This window comes from Carettochelys insculpta, chromosome 21 (genome assembly GCF_033958435.1).
Source record: "Carettochelys insculpta isolate YL-2023 chromosome 21, ASM3395843v1, whole genome shotgun sequence".
Classification (NCBI taxonomy): domain Eukaryota; kingdom Metazoa; phylum Chordata; order Testudines; family Carettochelyidae; genus Carettochelys; species Carettochelys insculpta.
This window is the reverse complement of record NC_134157.1, coordinates 20069863-20087622: the sequence shown is the minus strand read 5'-3', so window position 1 is coordinate 20087622 and position 17760 is coordinate 20069863. Positions and strand designations below refer to the sequence as shown.

The 17760-nt window shown below is 37.4% G+C and overlaps 1 protein-coding gene across 5 annotated transcripts in view; it reads right to left on the bottom strand.

Annotated features, from left to right (window-relative positions):
* Positions 1 to 528: 528 nt before the first annotated feature.
* CAMSAP1 (calmodulin regulated spectrin associated protein 1) overlaps positions 529 to 17760 on the bottom strand; it is a 53016-nt gene continuing 35784 nt past the window's right edge. For 3 of the 5 annotated variants that reach the window (XM_075015779.1, XM_075015778.1, XM_075015780.1), the window contains 9 exons: positions 16990 to 17150; positions 15620 to 15704; positions 12748 to 15187; positions 9982 to 10118; positions 9677 to 9885; positions 9459 to 9561; positions 6996 to 7111; positions 6036 to 6154; positions 529 to 2674 (listed from right to left, as the gene is read on the bottom strand). In XM_075015779.1, the coding sequence (XP_074871880.1) occupies positions 2372 to 2674; positions 6036 to 6154; positions 6996 to 7111; positions 9459 to 9561; positions 9677 to 9885; positions 9982 to 10118; positions 12748 to 15187; positions 15620 to 15704; positions 16990 to 17150 (3673 nt within the window). In that variant the 3' untranslated portion in view covers positions 529 to 2371. The remainder of the gene's footprint in view (positions 2675 to 6035; positions 6155 to 6995; positions 7112 to 9458; positions 9562 to 9676; positions 9886 to 9981; positions 10119 to 12747; positions 15188 to 15619; positions 15705 to 16989; positions 17151 to 17760) is intronic. The other 2 variants (XM_075015782.1, XM_075015783.1) reach the window with 1 other exon arrangement.

Below are 17760 nucleotides of genomic sequence, written 5' to 3'. Positions count from 1 at the left end.
GGCATCAATGGCTTAGGCTATGTTTATACTAGGGAAATAAATCCATTTCAGATAGGCAAATACAGTAGCTAGAATTGCATATTATTTATAGGCTTAGTCTCTAGTACAGTCCCATCAACCTCCCTTACTCCACGTTATAGCATGGTGTACAGGGGTCCTGTAGAGATGGATTTTACCAGATGCACAAAAATCGAACTCCAGAAGATCAACCCTCACTGGGTTGATACTCCCAGAAGTATAGATATACCTTTAGTTCCTGTAAGTATCTTATCACCAGTTTACACAAACTAATTTGAAAAGTTTCTTAAATGAAGACATTTTGCTGGAAGCCCCTAATGTGATTTTGGCCAAATGCTATTGTTTTAACAAGTGCAAGAGAACGATACTACGCTAATAACTCTAGCAACTTCTGTCTTATTAGAAACTTCACTACTTGTAAACATAGACTAGCACATCTTTAAAGCTTATGATTAGTTCTTTAACAGAATGTTGCAACAAAAAGGTACACATGAAATAAAAAGGGAAATCAGGTAATGATTTTTATTACATTTCTGTGCTTTGTAAAATAAATATGGTATATAATATCAAACAGTGAGAAACAAAGCGCAAGCATGAAAAGCATGATAACAAAAATTACACACATAATGGTATTTAATACTTAGCACTTTAGAAATCGTAAAGCCTTTAGTTATTTACACGCAACCAGCTATCTAACAAAATGTACAAAGTTGCAGCAGCCTATTTAAAAAGTATTGTGGGGAGGGAAAATTGAGAAGACTGCAATGGAAGACCTTCACTTTGCTCTAACTAGCATTTTATCACATACCCCTTTCCCCACCTTACGTACATGACTCAGTTTGTAACTCTCATTATTTGCAAAGTTTATTAAATAATTACAATGTATTGTATTGTAGAGCTTCAGTTTTATGATCCAGGATTGGAATAGTGCCCTCTGCACTACAAGAGATTTGTTCAAGTAACGCCTCAAATAAAAGTAAACATGTGCAAACCAATGTTACAAACCTACAAAATCCTCAGGTAGTAGTATCAAAATATGGTGTAGTAGGAACATGCTAACGGATAAGTTACATTGTAGCTACAGCACTCTAATTACTTTAAAGCATGGGCATTAAAGGGAAATGCGAGCCTCAACAAATAAAACTGCAAATATACCCCTTTTGCCCACCAAACACAAATTTGATCTGCTGAACACCAAAGATTTTTAAGGTCATAACTCAAGATTTAATATTTCAACATGAAATCAAAGCCATTTTACTTATTTGGGCTTTTGAAACAAATGCAAATTTCTGTTCAAAAACTGCTTTTAAATGAGAAAACAAGCCAATTTAAATATATATTAATATATCACCCCAAATAAGAAAAAAATGTACACACACCATTTTAGAGCATGCTGCTCATTCAGAATAAAGACAGGACAAAGAAAGTAGAATTATATTTCATGACTAATAAAAACATTAAAATTTGTGATCTTTAAGTGCACCATCATATAGGAGTAATGTGTTCAGTGGAAATGTTCTACATCTATCAGAATCTGTTTTTATTAAAGCAAACAACTCATTAAGACACTACCAGAAACTGAAATAATAACTGTGGTCCATTCAGCTTGCCTCAAGTTTCAAATCGGTCATATTCCAGCTAGTAGCACCTGCATACCTCTTCATGATTGTGTTCCAGAAATATTCATCTTTAAATTTGCAAACTTTTTTTTTAAAAAGACAAACTTTGCAATCTTTCAGTGCTTGTAGTGAACAGATACTGTACGTAAACTTTGATCTGAGCAGCATGGGATGGGGCTTTTTCCAGACATCCGAGCACTGAACTTAACGTTGGCAGCAGCTACAGTATAAACAATCTGATATATTACACAGTTCCTCAAAAAAATTCTCAAAAGATGCTTCTCGCAAAAAAACATTTTTCAAAAAACCCTCATCACCCTAGATCTGTTCTCAATTCTTCTACTGAAGTGCAGTGCTTGCCATCATTAAGAGTAACGGGGAAAAGAAGAAATGAGGTGGAGAGAAAAAAAAAAAATTAAATTATTCCCAATTTGTACCGACAGAGAACTTCAAGTAAAAGGAAATCCACTGATTAAAGATCTTGCTACATGCAGTCTCTCATTTGAAAGCCTCAGTAGTTAGCAATAGATGTAACAGCAGATTTATCATTCATAAAAAACACACTGGCATCGTTCCTTCATTCTTATTTACTTGTATCCATGGTTTTTGTTCAGAAGCCTCTTAAAAATAGTTTTATGGTTTTGTACATTTCATACCCAACTGGAGGAAAACGGTAAACATTTCTTCTTTCAACGTAATCCCATTCAGCAATCTTCTCCCCTAAAAATTCAGCGTCATTTATGAGTTTGAGTCTTCTTTGGCACTGCAGGTCGCTTGGCTTGCCACAAATAATTATGAATAGTAAGAGCATCCACGCTCACAGACATGGTTTTAGCTGGAATTAAGTTAAACTGTTTTCTGTCTGAGCTATATTTATAAAGTTTGTCAATCATTTTCTTGTTTATGCTCTTTGGACCTGTTCCAGTCAGCTTGTAGATTTCTTCAGTGTCAGGGTAGTAGCAGTAAAGTGCTCTGAACTGGCAGCCAGCATCACGGAACAAAATAATGTAGTGGTTGGCATCACATTTCTCTAGTTCCTACATTCAAGGAAAGAAACAAAAAAGGAAAAATGCTTAGACTGGTCATAAGACTATCAAATAATACTGGGTACTCATTAAATTAAAAGTATGAAGCTTAAAAGTCAGTTAACATTTATAAATGATATGGAGAAAGGTGGTAAACAGTGAGACGGCAAAATTCAATTATTCTAAACTGTTCAAGATAGTAAAGAACAAAGCACACCGAAGAGCTTCAAAAACATCTCAGAAAAGGGCAAATAACTAAGGCTGATAAATGCACACTGGAAAAATTAATCTCAGCTATACATACAAAACTACGGGGACTAACTTAGCCATAACTACACAAGAGGGAGGTCTTGGAGTCACTGCAGATACTTCTTTGAAAACATCCATTCAATGGGCTGCAGCAATCAAAAAAGCAAACAAACAATGTTAGGAATAATTTAAAAAGTTGATTGAGAATAAGACAAAGATTATCTTATTGCCTTCTATGTAAATCCATGGTATGTCCACATCTTGAATACTGCACATAGATGTGGTCACCACATCTCAAATAAGATCTACTGGCATTGGAAAAGGTTCCAAAAAGGGAAACAAAAATATTACAGGCTTGGAACAGGATGCCATAACAAGAGAGATTAAAGACAGGGGACTTTTCATCTTAGAAAAGAGGAGACGATGGAGGGATGTGATAGAAGCCTAAAATCATGACAGGTGTGGAGAAAGTGAATAAAGAGAAGTTATTTACTTGTTCACGTAACATAAGAACTAGGGGGTCACCAATAAATTAATAGCAGGTTTAAACAAACAAAATGTTTTTCTTCACACAGCTTACAGTCAACCTGTGGAACACCTTGTCAGAGGATGTTGTGAATACCAGGACTTTAACAGGGTTCAGAAAAGAACTAGAAATTCACAGAGGTTAGGTCTGACAATACTTATTAGTTAGGCTGGGTAGGAACGGCGTCCCTAGTATTTGTTTGTCGGAGGCTGGAGATGGATGACAGGAGAGGCCATCCAGCGTTGGCCACTGTCACAGGACAGGATACTGGGCTAGATGGATTTTTGGTCTGACCCCGTATGGTGATTCTTATGAACTTTTGACAAATTAAACACAAACAGTGTTCTATGCTATCTTCCCATGACCTCAGAAGTTGGAATTTTCAGATATAACACTAACACAGAGCACAGGAGATGCTGATCTGCTCTGTAAAAGTGGAATGTATTGGAGGTTAAGAGAATTCAGGATACAGAAAGAACTTTCAACTATTCAAAAAGGACACTCGAGGCTAAAAAACTAACATTCTGGGGACTTGATGACACACTTCCTTATCAACTTTTGCTGCACTTTTGCTTAATTTCACTTTTAACTTGACAATATTAAGTTTAGGGGAAAAAAACTTGAAAAAATTCCTATTGCACAGAATGGGGACAAAAAGAAAAAAGTGCCATCTAATCTATAAAAATCTAATCTCATGATCCAGCTAACTGAATTTCTTCTGTATCAGACATTAAAAGAACAGAAACCCTACACTGCAATGACAACATAGTGCTTAAGATACTGTATACAGTCACTGTAATTGCATCAGACTACAGGGAAGAAAACTGATGTTCTTAGAGCACCTCCTAGTGACTAATGTACAGGGAGCGCTAAATTTTTACTTTGGAGAATGCAATTGCCCGTTTAATATGGAAAGAGAAATCATTAAAAGTGATTTTTTTCTCAAATTAAACAAAATAAGCCTCCTTTGGCACACATCTAGACCAATCACGTTCCATCAGAAGAGCCACAAAATGGAAAAACCATTAAAACAGCATTACAGATTACCTTCTGTGAACACAGGTATGCAAATACTCGAGCATGCCCTGCAGAAACTAGTTTATGATTAAGTAGAAATTCTTGAGAGAAAAAGGGAACTATTTTTCTTATCCACACTGTTAGCAAAAGCAAAAATTGTATTGTATGATGTTGACTGGTACTGGGCACTTCAGTGATATGGACAAGCAACTCCTGTGAAAGCTGTATCAGCCAAAGAAAGCAAAGATGCTAACCAATACAGAAACTCAGAAGAAATTAAAAGATCTCAAAATATTATTTGAATTATTTTACTATAAAAAGAGACTTGTAGGAAGAGTAATAATTCAGAAGACCCTGGTTTGTTTCCTGTTCTTGCATTACCTAGATTATAACATTTTGCTTTGCAACTCATTATCACAGAAAGAATTTCACAGTATTAGAGTCTCCAAATATTTTTATTTTGAATGAATGTGTGGGGTTTTGGTTAACCCCTTTAAATAATGTGCATCTAATTTGTGGGATTATTAAACTCAAACACGATTATGACCATCTGTTTAGTCTGACCTGCCTATTGCAGGTGACAAATTCACACATTAACTCCAGCAACAGATGAACAACTCTTGGCTAAGTTGCTGAAATCTTCAACTCATGATTTAAAGACTTCAAGCTACAGAGAATCTGTCATTTATGCTAGTTTAAACCTGCAAATGACCTGTGCCCCATAGGGCAGAGAATGCTGAAAAATCCCCAGGGTCTCTGCCAATCTGATTTGGGGAAAATTACTTCTTCCTAACCTCTAACTTGTTGACCATTCAGACCCTGATCCATCCTCCAGACAATACAATTCTTGTATGTATATATGTATATCAATTACATCAGGACTTCTGGAAGTGCAGTCTTTGGGCATTTATATTTATTTGCTTTGCACAATAGATTTTTAATTTTTGCAAGACAGTGTACTTAGAACAAACAAAAATGAGTTTAGTTGATAAATCTCAGAAATCAACCAAATCCCAATCCCATGCCAGCAAACCTAGCCCCGATCAGAATTTTAGGACACATTTCCACAAACTGGACCTATACTTCTTTCCTCGTGATAAAAAAAGAGGAGGAAATTTCTTTTTAACTGTTGTCCTTTTGCCTCATCCTTCAAATCCACCTAATTTAGGTTTTTCTTTGACATAATCAATTTAACATTTAAATACTGAAATTCACTTTTCTTTCCTTCAGCCCTACTTTTAAAACTTTACAATACCAAAAACCTCCCACAAAAATGATGCATGTGTTGCCAATGGAAGCATCCACCTTTTAACAAATAAAACTGAAGTTAATTTTCAACTTTCCTAATAGTATAAATAGTAGCACACAGAAAATTCTTCTAAATGCAGACCTGAGGAGGCAGGTGAATGAGGAGGAAGAATGGAAGACCTTGTTAATGAAAACATGTTTGATTGCATACACAGGTTACGGGAACAGCATTCAAAGTAACACACTATTAATGGATTATGAAATATGCATTAAATATTACAGTATACTTCATGTGCATTATTAACAATACAATTTTAATAAGAAACTACTTGCCTCCAGTATTGAATTCTTATGGGGTTCATTCACTTTTCCAGCAAGACAGCAATGGGATATAGCATTATGAATAATTGGTTTGTTTGACTTGCTGCTGGGTTCTTTAAATAATTTTGGACCTAAGAAAGGTAAAAAACAAGTTACTAAATATCATAACTAGGTACATTTAATAACAGTTCTTAACTTTTAGTTCTATTAAATATGCAAAGCTAAGAGCTGCAGTTTCAAACTAATGGAAACAATGGCTTACAAGTTTAGAACACTATCACTTCATTAAGGAAGCAGGAATTTAGAACAATGTAAGTAAAACACGATTTTAAATAAAAATAGTTGTTCAGCATGTACTGAGGGGCTCAACACTCATGCATGGATTCTCTTTTCAGAACATAAACGCAAGGGGGCTCCTCATTTTATCATCTTGTACCTGAATCTTCACTAGAAGCTGGCAAAGTTCTAGTGGGAATTTTAGGTTCCTGGGATTTCCCTACCTTTTTTAGTAATCATTTTCTACTTTAAAATCCTTTTCCTATTCTCTCAGAAACCACAACAGGGAACTAACATTCTGGCCCAGCAACTAACAGTTAGGAAGTTCACAGGTAGTTAGCTACCAAAACTATAAGCTCTGTATTTATACAACAAATTAGCAGAAAGTTTCTCACAAACTTATCACAATAATGTCGACTTTACCTATCTAGTGCAGCAACTCCAAATACTGAAGGATTTTGCACTAATTACAGCAAAGAATAATACATTTATAATGAAACATCTGAAGATTTCCTATATCTAATATTTACCATTTAAATTAGATCACAGGTACTTTTAAAACATTCAAGCATTCTGACACACAAGCTTCCAGAAAGAAGAACTCATCATCACAATGTACTCTACCATTTATTATTTGACTGGCATTATTTAATATTTCTGGGTTAGAAATGATTAACCTACAGTCGAAGCATTTACCTGTGTACTCTGCCACTGAAGCAATTGAAGATGCTGTTGACGCATTTTCCCAATCTCTCTCAGTGTTTCTACTTGGATTCCTGCTCAATATTGGTAAGGATTCCATGGACTCTACTCTGTTGGAGAAAGTATGGATTTCTCAGTTTGAGCTTTTTTGTTAAACAAATAATTTCACATTCACCAGCATTTTCTCTTAATGAGAAAAGCATTTCTTCTCCAACATAACTGCCCCTACCAAAAGAAAGCCAGCTTCTATCATTCCTATTTTTAAAAGATCAATACAAGGTAATGTTCATTATAAAAATTTTTAGATGCAAATAAAACAGATGAGGAATCCCATCCAAATGCCATTTTATGCCTATATATTATTAATCTACTATATATTTAAGTGAGTTTGTCTGTTCAAGAACTCCTCCAAAAAGTAAGAGCTAGGACCACCAAATCCTGTATGCAGCTTCCCCTTATCATAACATTAATGCAAGGTAAGGGTTTAGCTGTGTCAGGAAAAATGGGATACACCTGTAATGGTATTGCTTCTCATAAAACCATACAGAAAAGAGACTAGCACCAGACCAGCAAAAGTGGCTGCTTGTGGATGTACCCCACTCGCCTATACAGGAATGCCCTATGCCTCCCACCCCCCAATTCCCTCTGGGTGGGCAGGGGGGCTGAAGATCCTCCCTTCCTCCCCAAATTCATATGGGGACGTTGCTGACTGTTCCCCTTTATAAGGGAACGAGGGGAATTGCATATTCGCTGCATTCCTCACTCTGGCTGGGGAGTGCAGGGGGCAGATGTACCTGGACCCCCACCTGGGGGACATGCACCCCTCCCCCGAATGTGCCCATTGGAGCTACAGCAGTCATGAGGAGTCACTTCTCCTCAGGGCAGCTTGCACACTGAATACCTCATCCCCAGCCTCAACCTAGAGCAATGATTTAAATGAAGCAAAAACACAACAGAACAAAAACAAGCCACCTCGTAGCACCTTAATAACTAAATTTTATTTATTATTAGGTAATGAGCTTTCATGAGTAAGACCCACTTCTTCAGATTCTGTAGTAGAAATGAGCAAACTGGGTAAATATATATAAGTGAGGGGTGAATAAAAGCGGGGGGGAGGAAAAAGAGGGGATCACCTATCATTAAAAGGACCTCTAGAAAGTGTAAATTAAGTTAAGTGGGACACCTGCCATTCCTGTGAATCTCAAATGTGCGGAAATTGTCCTTGTAATGCATATGATAATTGAGATCTCTGTTAAGTCCTCCTGCCCCAGTTAAATGTGTCAAATTTGCAAATAAATTCCAATCTGGATGTCTAACTTCATAATATGGTGTTAAAATTCCCTTGGACCTAAAGGTAACAGTCTTGGTACATTATTGTATGTCCTGCAAGATTACAGTGTTGCCGTACAGGTTTGTGTGTACTCCAGTTCCTGATGTCTGATTTATGTCTATTCATCCTTTGGTGCAGGGACTGTCCAGTGTGTCCATGTACATGGAAGGGACACTGCTGGCACATGGCATATAATCACCTTAGTGGATGTGTGGGTGCATGGTGTGGCCCTGTCAATTTGTTTCTTTACTTCTCTCAGTGAGTAAAGTTTTACAAATGCATGATAGAGATCTTGTAATTTTCGTCTGTCAGTGGGAGTGGAGAACTCTATACTGGAAAACCATGGACCACTATTCTTACCCACATGCCTCCAGCTTCCATATAGGACATCCCACACAATCCATTTTTTACAGTCAAGCCCTGAGATACAACCATATCTGTTCTAGACAAATACCCAGAAGCCAGCCACTTCATGACAGGCTGCAGAAGGGAAAAAGAACACCACTTGTCATCACTGACAGCCCTCACCTTAAATCCCTACAGTACATTATTGACACAATCTACAACCTATACTGGAATATGATCCCTCACTCTCATAAGCCCTGGGTGACAGGCCTGTTCTCTCCTGCAGCCAGCCAGCCACCCAAACTCCAGAAAATACTCGCTAGCAGCCAGACACCATACCTCAGAAACACTAACCCAGGAACCTATCCCTGCAACTAGCACCACTGCTTGCTGTCTACATATCTATACTAGAGACACCATCACTGGATCTAATCACATCAGCCACACCAACAGGGGCTCATACACCTGTACATCCACTAATGTGATAGATGCCATCATGTGCCATTACCTAACAAATAAAATTATTAGTCTTTAAGGTGCAACAGGACTGCTTTTTTGTAGGTGTGATACTACAGACCAACATGGCTACCCATCAGACTATCAAATGAAGCATGTGCATTTTCATTTTATTTTCCAAAAACCAAAAAATTAAGGACGCAAAACACCACCAGGTAAATCTTCTAGTAACTTTTTAAAAATAAGTTTTAAAGGATTCATTATATCATCAATATTTAATCTCAGTCCCGCCTCACAATATAAGATTTATATTTAGTTGTATTTACCGTTGAGAAGGAGTGCCACCAGAATGTATGCTTTCAGGTTCAGTAGTTGCTGCTGAAGCCAAAGACAGGCTGGATCCCGAATGAGCACTACTCAGATTATCAGCTATAGTGGGGGGTGGGGAAAAAAAAAAAAAGACATGAAATACGATTTTGCTAAAACTCGTTGCAGACTCAAGTGGGAATGGGAAAAAAAAACAAAAAAAAAAAAAAAAACTTACGTGTGGAAGAACACTTTGTTCCTGAATCGTTGTATGACTCCTCTCGATGGACTGATTTTGGCCTAGGTTTTTTGGGTTTTGATTTGGGTTTTCCAAGTCCTTGCTCTTCCAAAATTTGCTGCTGTTTTTTCCTCAGGTATTCTTGTTTGATGAGTTCTCTTCGGGCCTTCTCTTCCTCTTTTCGTATTCTGTCCTCTTCAGCTTTGCGCCTGAAAAGCAAATATGGCTTTTAAAATCTAGAAGTCATTTTCTCATGGAAAAGTTGTAAAATAATTCCTTGCCGTAGCACTTTGTGTCACGTTTACCGGGCTTCATCTCTTTTTTGTTCAACTTCTGCCTCAAGCTGCTGTTTTCGGATCCGAGCCTCTTCAGCTTTCCGCTGCTGTTTTAAAAGAAATGCTGCGCGCTTTTTTGCTAATTCGTCTTCTGCTTTATGCTCATCCTGCAGAATTGAAATTCCACAAAAAGATAAAGTTTTGGTAACACTAATAATCTCCTGGTGTAAAATCGTTTCAAGTTTACATTTTTCCTGACTTCACAACATAAGTTAAGGAGCTATGCACAAAACCATATTTTACTGTTTTTGCTCAGTAAGAAAATCTCATGAAAATTCACATATAGTGGTGACCCAAGGGGGAAAAAAAAAAGAGCCTTATAATCAATATAATTTCATTATTAAATATATATAAGGCATACTACATAAAGCAGGAGATATCAAAAACTGATATCTACTCTGTACAGTGTATTTCCCACATTGGCCAGGATATCCTGTATCAGAATTCTAATCTAAAGAACATACTTACCTGAGACAATTACTACTAAATTATACTCTACCCAGTGAGAAGTCAAATTAGCCTCTCTTTATAGCTAATTTAACTAAAATTGAAAAGGCATTATGAAGTTGCCATGCTTTTGACGAATAGTGGTATACAGAAAAGCAAGCACACACTTAGCAGTTACTTCAAATTTGAACAGCTGCAAAGAACATCTGAAAAATATTTAGCGCTTCTGTAAATATCACATTAATGTAATTCAGCACTAATAACTTGCCCATCCACATTCCAGTGCTAGTGATGAAACAAGGAAGACCTGTTAGTACATTACTTCATTTTAATATCTTTGGAGCAAGAGCCATCTTGTTATGTTTGTACAGTGCCTTGCACAACACATCCTTGGTTAGGACTGAGGCTCCTATGCAGTAACACAATACAAATAATTATAGCTGCTTGGAAAACAATAATTCCCCTTTAGCAGAGGATTTCAAGATATGGTTCTGCTCCAATGTAGAAATTTCTAAATAACCTGTGAAACAAAATTACTGCTCTCTGCTCACCATTATTCTTTTACCTGCCTACCACCCTGACAGCCACAGCTCTGAGGCAGCTCATGTGGTGGGCTGCCCTGCAGCATGGAAACCTTGGGAAGCGAAGGCAGCTGGTGAGCCAGCAGAATAGAATCTAGGCTGCTATGGAACTTGGAGCCTGAAAATCCAGCCCACCATGAAGGCTGCTGGGCAGGTAAGCTGACAAGAAACTAGACAGGTTTTGAAACCTGTCTTGGAGGCAGAGTCCTGTAACAATTGTGTTGAAGTTGGCAAGGTTCTGCCAAATGTTTTAATTTTGACAAACAAGCTAGTTCTGGTCAAAAATGCTTTGCTGACATTTTTACAAGTAATTCTATGCCCTGCCCAACTCAACAGATGAGCTGCAAAAAAACTGCTTCAATACACAAAAGACAGAATTTATGTTTTCAAAAGGCACACACTTGGGAAAAAGAAAAAAAAAAGTCTCCAGAAAATTTAGGATACAAGAAACCAATAAACAAAAGTCTTTTTCTTACTACCAGTCAGTAGATGGAGAAGAAAAACCTGCTCTCCATTCCAGCAGCCTGGACAAGGAAGAAAAAGATGTAAAGCTCCCACTCCTCCTCAATTCACCAGAAGTAGGAGGTAGGTACAAAAAAGTAAGTAAGATTATCAAACTTCTCATTTTCCAGCCGGTGGCCATATGGCACACAAATTTTTTCACCAGTACATGCATTTATATCTGCCAGTAACTACCAATGACCATATCCATCTTTTGTATGTCTGCAAACTCTTGGTGTGTGGTAAATATTTCAAGCTACAGTTATGTCTGGACACCAGCTAGATAGTCAAATTATTCAGAAATGAGAGAGATGAAGTATTTATTCAACCTCGACAATGCTTCTTAGTGCTCTCAGGGTGCAAGACAAAATGGTGATGACAGATTGGTCTTAAATCACCTCCTGGAGAACCCAATTATTTGTTTGATGGGATGTTAAACAAAAAGCAGTTCTTTTTGGTTCAGGTATTCCACAACACACCTTAAACAATAATGCAATTTATGTATTTGGAAGGTATATATCTTTAGCAAGCTTTTAAAATGTTTAAGTATTATTCACATTATTTCAGCCACCATTGTTCAAGTTATATAACCGAAGAGTATCAGATAATGCCTGGAAAATGAATCACCAGTAGTAAATGATAGTATAATATGCCTCCAGTAGCATGGAATCGAGTCATGGAAAAAGATTGCTGAAATTATATCCAGCTTTAACATCACATGATGAAAATCCATCTAATGACTACATAGTGAAAGTGAAATGTATTCAGCCAATCATTTTTTCTATCCCAACATTTGGGAGCAGGATGGTTAATGAGCAACAGTAAGTTACTTTTCTCAAAACATATATGTAATACAAGTAACATTCTTCCCATAGCATGTAATCTTCTAAATATAGAGAGCATATCCTGTGCCTAGCAAGTGATGAAGATTAGAAAATAAAAAATTGGATGAATTCCTGGCCACACTGAAATCAATATGAATTTCGTGATTGACCACAGTTTGGCCAGGATTTTACCAATGAGCTTAAAGAACTCTTTTCTCTACAGAGATCTTTTCACAAGCAGATTATTATCATAAAATTGCACCCACACTGTGGTGAGACAGAGCAAGGGAGTCTCAGGAATAAACAGATCTACTAGAGTCTAAAAATAAACAAATTTCTAATGATGTTTCATATGTATGAAACTGAAAATGTCCTGTGCTTACCTTGAAGAAAAACCCTACCCCAGACTTCTGATCACTTTCATTAATTAGGTCTGTAGAGCTACCCTGGCTTTCAATTTCTCCTTCTTCATCAGGCGCTTTTAAGTCAGATAGGTCAACTTCTATGAGATTAACCTTGCTTCTCAGTGGTTCATCCACAGGTACGTTTTCTTTTCCTGAGCCATCAGAAGAGTTTAGTGCTTCTTCTTTTAAGCTGCTATTCACATCTTTGCTCATTTCAGAGATAATATTTGCATCTTTGGAAGTGGAAAGAACAAATGCCCGTTGATTATTCTCATCATGGCGTCTATAGCTATCGAAGAAAAAGTCAGCTTGAGAACCACTTTCATGGTCTGGACTATTTTCAAAACCAGCTTCTGTTGGTGTCCTGCTTGGATTACTAGATGGAAATGGTCTTAAATGTGGTAATGTTTCTACACTTTGCGTTGGGGTTTTAATACGTGTTGAGTTTTGATGTCTGTCTTTAGCAACTTTCAGTTCACCTGGTCTTCCAGAGCGAGGACCCCGTCCTTGACCGAATCGAGGTGGTTTACGAAGACTGGTCATTCCAGTTGGAGAGAGGGGCTCAACAAAATGAATTGGTGGTTTTACCTTTTGGTCCTGAGAGTTATTTCTTGTACTTGATGATGGTACTGTTGGAGATTTCATAAGCAATTCTTGCTGGTGAGAAATCTTTAATATAGCTTGCTGAAGCGTAGTGATGGTTTCATTTAGTTTTTCAATGGAAAGATCACATTCACTGATATCGACCACATCAGCACCACTACCTTCTAGAAGGGCAGCAGAAATAATCTTGCTTTTTTCTATTTCGTGCATAGCAACAGATTCTTTTGGTTTGTGTAACTCAACAAAAGCTAAATTTTCTTGCATTTTCACCTTTGTTAATTCTTGTGAATCATAAAACATTTCTTCTCTCTCCTCCTCTTTTACGAGAAGCTCCTCAGATTTTGAACTTAAAGAAACATCATCTAAATCATCTCCATTATTCCGAGAGTATTCTTTTGCAAAGTGTTCTGGTTTAATAGGTTGCGGAACATCAACAGCTTTTCCTTTTTTAACAACATGCAAGAAAGCTGCCTTACCCAGCTTTAGTCGTTGCCTGGCAGACAGAGCCTCCATTTTTTTCTTCTGAGCTTCTATTGCTCTTCGCTTTTCCTCCAACTGCATGTGGAGCTGTACCAGTTCAGAAGCCAAGAGAGTGACATTATCTTTATTTTGTCTGGTGGGGCTTTGCTCTCGCTTTTGCTTCCATGTTGTTAATGGTGCTGGGCAGCTCTCTGACCCATCAGGTGTAGTCTTTTGGGAACTACTTGTACTGGACTTTGTTTCATAGCTATTAAGTCTTTGGAGCTTCCGTTCTGCAAAGTTAGTCATTCTGATACTCCCGCTAGTCATGGACACACTGCTAACTTGAGAAATTGTACTCAGACATGGACTTGAACGTCCACTAGCATCATCCTTATCTTCATGTTCTTTTACTTTCATATCCTCTTGTAACTTGGCTGATTCTTCCTCACCTATATATTTAGAGATTACTGGATGGTCATCTATTGCTACCAAATCTTGTTCAGTCACTTCTGTATCCAGATCGGAATCAGAATCTTGTCTCACCATGGTCCACGTGGGACTGGGAACACGTAAATTAGTACTTTTTACATAGCTGACATTGACCTTCCTTGTTACATCTTCATCAGTTTTGGCAGCATGAAGAAAGAATCCTCCGGTGGATTGCTCCTGGGATGAAGGATCTAAACTGCTACTAGCCAACGGTCGAGAAGCTTCTAATCCCATCTCAGAGAGTGTCGCTGCATCTGCAGTACAGGGATCTGCAACTGAGGTGAAATCTGAACTAGAAATTGGAGTAAAAGTCCTGTTGATATCATGGTCACCATGACTGCTATTTGCTTTTTTACGGACAATAGGATGGTGCCCCTCATTTAGCCTTTTTGTTATGAAGCCCCTTTGTTTCCCCTCACCACACTCATCCTCTTTATTGATTATTTGTTTTTCCTTGGCTGGTTTTAGGACTGCAGGCATTAAGGGTTCTAAGTAAAAACTATCTGTTTTGCTTTCCATGGCCTCACTTTGTGGTTTTGAAGACCATGCAGCGCCAATTAGGCTAGGTGCTCTGGATGATGCACTCTGCATTTCAAGGTCATCATGGTCTGGTATTTCATCAGATTTGATTATTGCAATAAGTTCTTCGTCTTCATCCTCAATTTCAACATTGTTCAGCAAGCTTTTCCCATTTGTTTTCGTTGATGAAGGATGAGACTGGTGTTTTGGGGTTAGACTGACAACATTTGAAGCTAGACTGTCTTTGCTGATTGATCTAGCCAGGCTAATGCTATCTCCAGATCCGGGGTCCACATCACTATTTGTTGCATGATGAAGAGCAAAGGGTGTTGGCTGAGACAGAGGCCTAGAAGAGACAGAGCCATTGAAAAGAATCTACTTATAAAAGAGCAAAAAAATTTGCAGCGACTACAACATATGACATCAAAATGTGCACTTAACTTTGAGTCTCCTATATCAAGAGCGATGAGTAATACCAGGTGACAATTTGAGATGCCTTGACCTTAAGAGGGTGGGCAGTGTTTGGCATATTCAGAAGAAATCAGAGTACTTTAAAGGCATTTCAAATCATTACACAAAGATTGAGGCAGCCTAATCACCTCTGAACATGTAGGCCAGTGTGTTTCCGTAAAGTTACCCTCCTACATATGCTTGGATCCAAAGAATTCAGACTACACACTACTGCAGTCAAATTATCATATAATCTAACCAGCCTATAATCCCCTTCCCCCACCCCAGTCTTCTGAACAAAAGGAGGCTCTTACATCAGAGCAGTTACCTGGGTTTTTTCTCTGGCCATGCAAGAACTGGACCTCGTGGCTGCCCGTCAACTCGTGTCAAAGAATTAGAACGATGTCGATGACCTAAAATATTTTTAAATGTTTACTGGAAGCTTTGGAAATGGTATTTTTATATTACCATTACAAAAATATAATTACAACAAACTACATTACCAAGAGATGGCAGCATATGAACAGGTTAAATTTAGTATACTAAACATAGAAAAAGGAAATAAAGGCAAATTCAACATTTAAAACGATCTATGAAAAGTAAAGCTAACATGCAACAAATGTGTGGACCCCAGAGTACACGAACGTAAAGAAATCCTTGATATCAGATACTAAAAAAAGTCATTTGTTTTAATTAAAAATGCTAAACTTGAATATGGGCCTTGAAAAAAGACACTTTTTAAATAATTCAACACATATTAAGACATCAGAACTTTGAATAAATCTGTTTTTATTGACAGCCATTTTATTTCCTAACCTTTTTTAAAAAAAAAATGTTTTCCAAACCTGATAAGCTGCTGCTTGTTCTTTTTTTTGCCAAAAAACTGAAGTTATTTGTCTTAATTTCTTGTACATTAAAGAGCACACTCACTTTAGAAACAAATTATTTTGACAGAACTCTGCTCTCTTAAAATACATTTCTTAAAGCTATCCTAATACCAAGAAATTTATATTGTCAATATTAAATTCTGCAGCAATCTCTAACCACAACAGATACATGACTGCATTTTGACTGGCTGTTTCTGAATGCAATTTCAAATTATTCATTTATGATCCACATAGAGTAACAAATGCAATTAGTCTTTGCAGCTTTCCCCAGAATTTGCTTATAATTGAGTAGATTTAATCGTTAAACTTCCTCTGATTGAGAAGTTAAAAGTTAAATTCAGAGGCAAAATGAAGATTACTACATTACCTAAATAATCAATATCTGTTTGAGACCTCATTCAAAATGTAATAGTGTTTATGCTGACATCACTTATTTAAATATACTACACTAGTTGATTTACCCATATCTGGGGCAAATACTGTAGCATACAAAGTTCTCCACAAATACAGGCTGAACCTTCTAATCCGGGACTTTGCTCCAGCAACATCTCTCGTCTGGCAGGACCATGGTTGTTTCTGGACCAGGGAGCCCTCTCCAGCTGCCACCTGGAAGGGGTGTGAAGGCATGGGAGGGATTGGCAGCTAGGAGAGGAGCCCAGTGGCTAGGTGAAAGAGGTCTGGCAAACTCCCTGGTTTGGGACTGGTCAAGCCTTAAGAGCACTGGGCTAGGGAGGTTCAACCTGTATAAAATGTTCATAAGAATATTTATCTTAGATTCTCTAAATTCAGAAAAACAATTTTCAGATAGTACCATGGATAGGTGATCCAGGGCAGAAAGCACACTGTACATTGTCATACAAATTTGAGATAGAAGGCTTACTGGAGTTCTCTTCCTCTTGCAATGATTTTTGTTGCTTCTGTCTCAAAGGCAGTAATGGATGAGATGGGCTAAAGGCAGGGCTCCCTTTGCCACTAAAAAAAAACAAAAAACACAAAAAACAATCATGAGGAAAAACTCTCTGGGAAGGTAGAAGGAAAGTGACATAATAGGAAAGTTACCTGACAGCAGATACCCTACCATTCTTGCTAAACAAAAATCACGATATTAAAGAACAGGTGAAAGTTATTTTAAGCCAAATATGGAAAATTAAAATCAAGATTTCAGTCTATACTGGAAATCTTCTTACTTATTCACGCACACAGATCTTAACATGCAACTTGTTTAACAATACACCGAAGACAAGAAAGAGGAGAGAGAGAAGACTGAATTATTTTTTATACTTAACACACATCTTTAAAAGTAACCTGGAGCAAAGATTTTACGATTAAGTCTAAAAGAACAGAAAAGCAGCCCAGAGAGGTTTAAGCCAATCAGAGATTCTACATATCCAAAAGAGGCTGTTAAACTGAAGCAGGCATCTATAATGCGTTCTGTGCCAAACTAACATGTCATGAATATGTGAAAATACTATATATGCAGCCACAAACGCTACAGGGTTACACGGCAAAAAAATGAAATGCCATGCTAGAGAAGATTTTTGTGGTTGTTATATCAAAAGACAAAATGAACAGACTATAGGGC